The sequence below is a fragment of the Scyliorhinus torazame genome, chromosome 31 (assembly GCF_047496885.1).
Source record: "Scyliorhinus torazame isolate Kashiwa2021f chromosome 31, sScyTor2.1, whole genome shotgun sequence".
NCBI classification, from domain to species: Eukaryota; Metazoa; Chordata; class Chondrichthyes; order Carcharhiniformes; family Scyliorhinidae; genus Scyliorhinus; species Scyliorhinus torazame.
Genome location: NC_092737.1, coordinates 21,784,698 through 21,790,697, shown reverse-complemented (window position 1 = coordinate 21,790,697; position 6,000 = coordinate 21,784,698). Strand labels below are relative to the sequence as shown.

Below are 6,000 nucleotides of genomic sequence, written 5' to 3'. Positions count from 1 at the left end.
GGGGCAGTTAGCGTTGGGCAATAAACGCTGGGTCCGGCCAGCGACAGCCCACGTCCCCTGAGTGTCATGGGAATGTCACTTGAAGGAAATGTTTGTCTTCTCAAGTGGCTGCAGTGATGTCACTGTGTGTGGGTGGAGCTGGGCTCTGCTCGGCTTTTTACTTTCCCTTTGAGCTGTTTTGGCTCTAAGTGTAGTTTCATTTTTAGTTGGGGACCTGCATTCAAACCAAGGAGGTGTATTTTGGTCTCTCTCTGCATGCTAAAGAATATCTCCAGATCACTTGATGATTTCAAAGTAATACTTGGGGCGGAATTCTCCGGTATCGGCGCGATGTCCGCCCACCGGTGCCCAAAACGGCGCAAATCAGTCGGGCATCGCGCCGCCCCAAAGGTGCGGAATCCTCCGCATCTTGGGGGGCCGAGCCCCAACCTTAAGGGGCTAGGCCCACGCCGGACGAATTTCCGCCCCGCCAGCTGGCGGAAAAGGCCTTTGGTGCCCCGCCAGCTGGCGCGGAAATGACATCTCCGGGCGGCGCATGCGCGGTAGCGTTAGCGGCCGCTCACGGCATCCCCGCGCATGCGCTGTGGAGGGAGTCTCTTCCGCCTCCGCCATGGTGGAGCCCGTGGCGAAGGCGGAAGGGAAAGAGTGCCCCCAACGGCACAGGCCCGCCCACGGATCGGTGGGCCCCGATCGCGGGCCAGGCCACTATGGGGGCACCCCCCTGGGGCCAGATCGCCCAGCACCCCCCCCAGGACCCCGAAGCCCACCCGCGCCGCCTTGTCCCGCCGGTAAGGTAGGTGGTTTTGATCCACGCTGACGGGACAGGCATTCTAGCAGTGGGACTTCGGCCCATCCGGGCCAGAGAATCGCAGAGGGGGGCCTGCCAACCGGCGCGATTCCCGCCCCCGCCGAATATCCGGTGCCGGAGAATTCGGCAACCGGCGGGGGGGGGATTCACGTCAGCCCCCGGCGATTCTCCGACCCGGCGGGGGGGGGGTCGGAGAATCTCGCCCCTGTTTCTGTAAGGACTGCAAACCTTTGTTAAAAAGGTTTGACTTATGGATGTTGTTAGGAAAGTTACTAAGGGTTACCTATAGAGTACTGTATCTGTGGGGATTATTGGTGTTGGTAGTTGATAAGATGTTTACTGTGTGTTTATACAATGTTAACTGGATTCATAGAATAAACATTGTTTTTGTTTAAACGTACTTTAGATCTCTGTTGCATCACACCTGTAAAGTGGGCCCTTGTGCTCCCCATAACCAAAATCTATTCAAAGTTGTGGGCAGGTGAACTCCATGATATACTTTGGGATTCTCTAAACCCTGGCCCATAATAGGAGTGAGTTAGAAAATGAGAACACAGGACTTGGAAACTGGAATAATCTTTAGCGGTCCGGTGCCCGCTCGCCGGGATACGTACGGCAGAAGGTTTCATTCCTCCAGGGTCGGATGGTGACGCTGCGTTGCTGACAGGCATCGACGTAGGCCTCTATCGCCTCGCACAGCTGCTGCTTGGAGCCCTCCAGCTCACACATGTCGTAGACGCAGTCCCTGAAGAAGGCCTGGGAAAGGGTCAAACAGAACGGGGGTGGGGGTGATACATCTGTGTGTGTTTGCGCAGTCTCTTTGGAAAGAGGCGGAATGAGAGACAGAGAGTGAACAGGAATTTCTGCAACAGCTCACAGAGCCCAAATCTCAAAATCCTGGGACGCCCCTCGCTGACAGCACAGTGGGTGTACCTACACCGCATGGGCTGCGGCGGGTTCAAGGCGGCTCCTCCCCGCCACCTTCTCGAGGGGCAATTAGGGGTGTTGGCCGTGACGGTGGCGCCCATAGACAGTGCGCACAGCAAGATCCCAAAGGGGCGAGAGGCTAGGGGAGAGGTATGAGTGAACTCCGCTCGCTCGTCGTCGCTAAGTGGCCGTTAGATCTGTGGTGCAGGCGGGGTCGAGCGCCTCATCCGAAAGACAGCGCCACCGTCAGTGCGGCGTTTCCCCAGTTTTGGCAAAATGGGAGCACCGGGCACCGCTTTGGTCGCGGGGGGGGGCGGGACTCGGGAGGGGAAGCCTGCATCGCCTCCAACACCGTGAAGTGTAGCGAGCCATCGGGGTAGCTTCGCAAAGAGCGGGGGGAGAGGTACGGGCAATTTTGTGTCACGTTTACGTTCTGATCCATAGCTGGATGAAACCAAATCAGCAATTTCTATCAGGGTTCATGTGCGGTACATGGTCAGGCAAACTGCGGTCGGACACAGCATCCTGCACAATACATGACAGTTGCGACCAAAACAGATACCATGGATTTCTCAACCGAACACCCAGGCGCCAGTCACTCTGTGCGTCCTCCGGTCTCACAGAAAATTCACCTTCCTCCCGAGGGTTTTCAATCTCCCTATTCGGATTCATTGGAATTCATTGGGAACCATTAATGAAGGCGGGAGGCCTGCGCAAGCTCACCATGGGGTCAATCTTGTAGTGGCAGCTGGTGAACGGACCGTGTGCATTCAGCAGCATCCCACAGTAGGAGGGTCCTTTGTAGGCCTCTTGCTCCGCCTCAGCGCAGTTCGGTCTCGCCTCGGAGTCCGGATGGGTGCAGCTGAAATAGAAAAGGTGTGCCCCGTTTTCCTTCTGTTGGATGTTAGAAGGCGCTGGCCAAGGCTGCAGTTAAAACGTTTGGTAAGATAATCCCCTCACCGATATATTTCCCCCTTTGGTTCCCTCCTGCGAGGTAAGTCAACCTTTAATACCTCACCTGTTTCAAGAAAGTGTTTGGCATTGTCCCGATGATTTTTGAGCGAGTTGACCATATATAGAGGGGGAGGGGGGGGGGGATCATAAGCAGGTCAAATCTGTCACATCTAGACACAGGCGCAATATTATGAGGTGTGACTGTACCTATATCGCCTGTAACTACAGTCAGGTTTCAGGTGCCTGTGTGTTATAACTCCGCCTGTGCTGCTGATAACTACAGTCCAAGTGTATGTGCATGTCTAATTGTATTTGCATTTCCTGTAGCTACAGTCAGGGAACAGGCACCTATCTGTATTTCTATGCGTGTGTTTACTGTAACTGCAGTCAGGATGTAGGTGCCTGTCTGTATAACTGTACCTGTGTTTCCTGTAATTACAGTCAGGATGTAGGTGCCTGTCTGTATAACTGTTCCTGTGTTTCCTGTAATTACAGACAGGGTGAATTTGCCTCTCTGTATAACTGTATCTGTGTGTAATGTAACTAGTTATTATGTAGGTGCCTGTCTGAATAACTGTACCCTTGTTTCCTGTAACTACAGTCACAATGTAGGTCTCTGTTTTGATAGCGATTTGCAATTACAGTCAGAAGGAACATCTCCCACATTATCTCCTGTCTGTACGGATACAGTAGGGGTCGCTGCGATAGAATGTGCCATCAATAAAACACCTGGACCATCAACATCTGGATTCAACAGGTCTGAACAGAACTGGATTGGATCTAGTGTCAATGGCGGCCAAAGGCTGGGCAGCACAGATTCCAAACATTACCAACCCCGGCTGTCATTCCGAAGAAGGGGAATGGTTCAGCGCCAGGAATGACTCACTTCTCCTGCACATTCCAGCTGTTCCCAAAATCATTGGCGCCTTTCACAACCTGTCCCTCCGGAGTCCGGAAATCGTCGCTGGGAATTCCATTGTAGTCACCGCACAGTCCGCACGTCTGGCCGGCGTAGCTGGGACAGGGACACAAAGGCATTAGTAGTGAGCACGACACAAATGTAATGGGGAACATGAAGAATAGTTTACCCCACACCCCTCACTGTAACACTTTCTGATATACCCCACACCCCTCACTGTAACACTGATATACCCCACACCCCTCACTGTAACACTGATATACCCCACACCCCTCACTGTAACATTGATATACCCCACACCCCTCACTGTAACACTCTGATATACCCCACACCCCTCACTGTAACACTCTGATATACCCCACACCCCTCACTGTAACACTGATATACCCCTCACCCCTCACTGTAACACTGATATACCCCACACCCCTCACTGTAACACTCTGATATACCCCACACCCCTCACTGTAACACTGATATACCCCACACCCCTCACTGTAACACTGATATACCCCACACCCCTCACTGTAACACTGATATACCCCACACCCCTCACTGTAACAGTCTGATATACCCCACACCCCTCACTGTAACACTTTCTGATATACCCCACACCCCTCACTGTAACACTTTCTGATATACCCCACACCCCTCACTGTAACACTGATATACCCCACACCCCTCACTGTAACACTCTGATATACCCCCACACCCCTCACTGTAACACTCTGATATACCCCACACCCCTCACTGTAACACTGATATACCCCACACCCCTCACTGTAACACTCTGATATACCCCACACCCCTCACTGTAACACTTTCTGACATACCCCACACCCCTCACTGTAACACTTTCTGATATACCCCACACCCCTCACTGTAACACTGATATACCCCACACCCCTCACTGTAACACTCTGATATACCCCCACACCCCTCACTGTAACACTCTGATATACCCCACACCCCTCACTGTAACACTGATATACCCCACACCTCTCACTGTAACACTCTGATATACCCCACACCCCTCACTGTAACACTCTCTGATATACCCCACACCCCTCACTGTAACACTCTGATATACCCCACACCCCTCACTGTAACACTCTGATATACCCCACACCCCTCACTGTAACACTCTCTGATATATCCCACACCCCTCACTGTAACACTGATATCCCCCACACCCCTCACTGTAACACTCTGATATACCCCACACCCCTCACTGTAACACTGATATACCCCACACCCCTCACTGTAACACTCTGATATACCCCACACCCCTCACTGTAACACTCTCTGATATACCCCACACCCCTCACTGTAACACTCTGATATACCCCACACCCCTCACTGTAACACTCTGATATACCCCACACCCCTCACTGTAACACTCTCTGATATATCCCACACCCCTCACTGTAACACTGATATCCCCCACACCCCTCACTGTAACACTGATATACCCCACACCCCTCACTGTAACAGTTTCTGATATACCCCACACCCCTCACTGTAACACTGATATACCCCACACCCCTCACTGTAACACTGATATACCCCACACCCCTCACTGTAACACTGATATACCCCACACCCCTCACTGTAACACTCTGATATACCCCACACCCCTCACTGTAACACTTTCTGATATACCCCACACCCCTCACTGTAACACTCTGATATACCCCCACACCCCTCACTGTAACACTGATATCCCCCACACCCCTCACTGTAACACTGATTTACCCCACACCCCTCACTGTAACACTTTCTGATATACCCCACACCCCTCACTGTAACACTGATATACCCCACACCCCTCACTGTAACACTGATATACCCCACACCCCTCACTGTAACACTGATATACCCCACACCCCTCACTGTAACACTCTGATATACCCCACACCCCTCACTGTAACACTTTCTGATATACCCCACACCCCTCACTGTAACACTCTGATATACCCCCACACCCCTCACTGTAACACTCTGATATACCCCACACCCCTCACTGTAACACACTGATATACCCCACACCCCTCACTGTAACACTCTCTGATATACCCCACACCCCTCACTGTAACACACTGATATACCCCACACCCCTCACTGTAACACTCTGATATACCCCACACCCCTCACTGTAACACTGATATACCCCACACCCCTCACTGTAACACTGATATACCCCACACCCCTCACTGTAAACACTGATATACCCCACACCCCTCACTGTAACACTCTGATATACCCCACACCCTCACTGTAACACTCTGATATACCCCACACCCCGCACTGTAACACTATGATATACCCTACACCCCTCAATGTAACACTCTGATATACCCCACACCCCTCACTGTAACACTGATATACCCCACAC

General features: G+C 52.3%; 1 protein-coding gene across 1 annotated transcript in view; it reads right to left on the bottom strand.

Moving 5' to 3' along the window:
* Positions 1-6,000, bottom strand: part of LOC140404595 (zonadhesin-like) — a 41,642-nt gene that overhangs the window by 13,912 nt on the left and 21,730 nt on the right. Inside the window, exons 11-13 of the mRNA XM_072493196.1 lie at positions 3,576-3,704; positions 2,459-2,597; positions 1,423-1,564 (exon numbers count right to left, since the gene is read on the bottom strand). Of these exons, the coding sequence (XP_072349297.1) occupies positions 1,423-1,564; positions 2,459-2,597; positions 3,576-3,704 (410 nt within the window). The remainder of the gene's footprint in view (positions 1-1,422; positions 1,565-2,458; positions 2,598-3,575; positions 3,705-6,000) is intronic.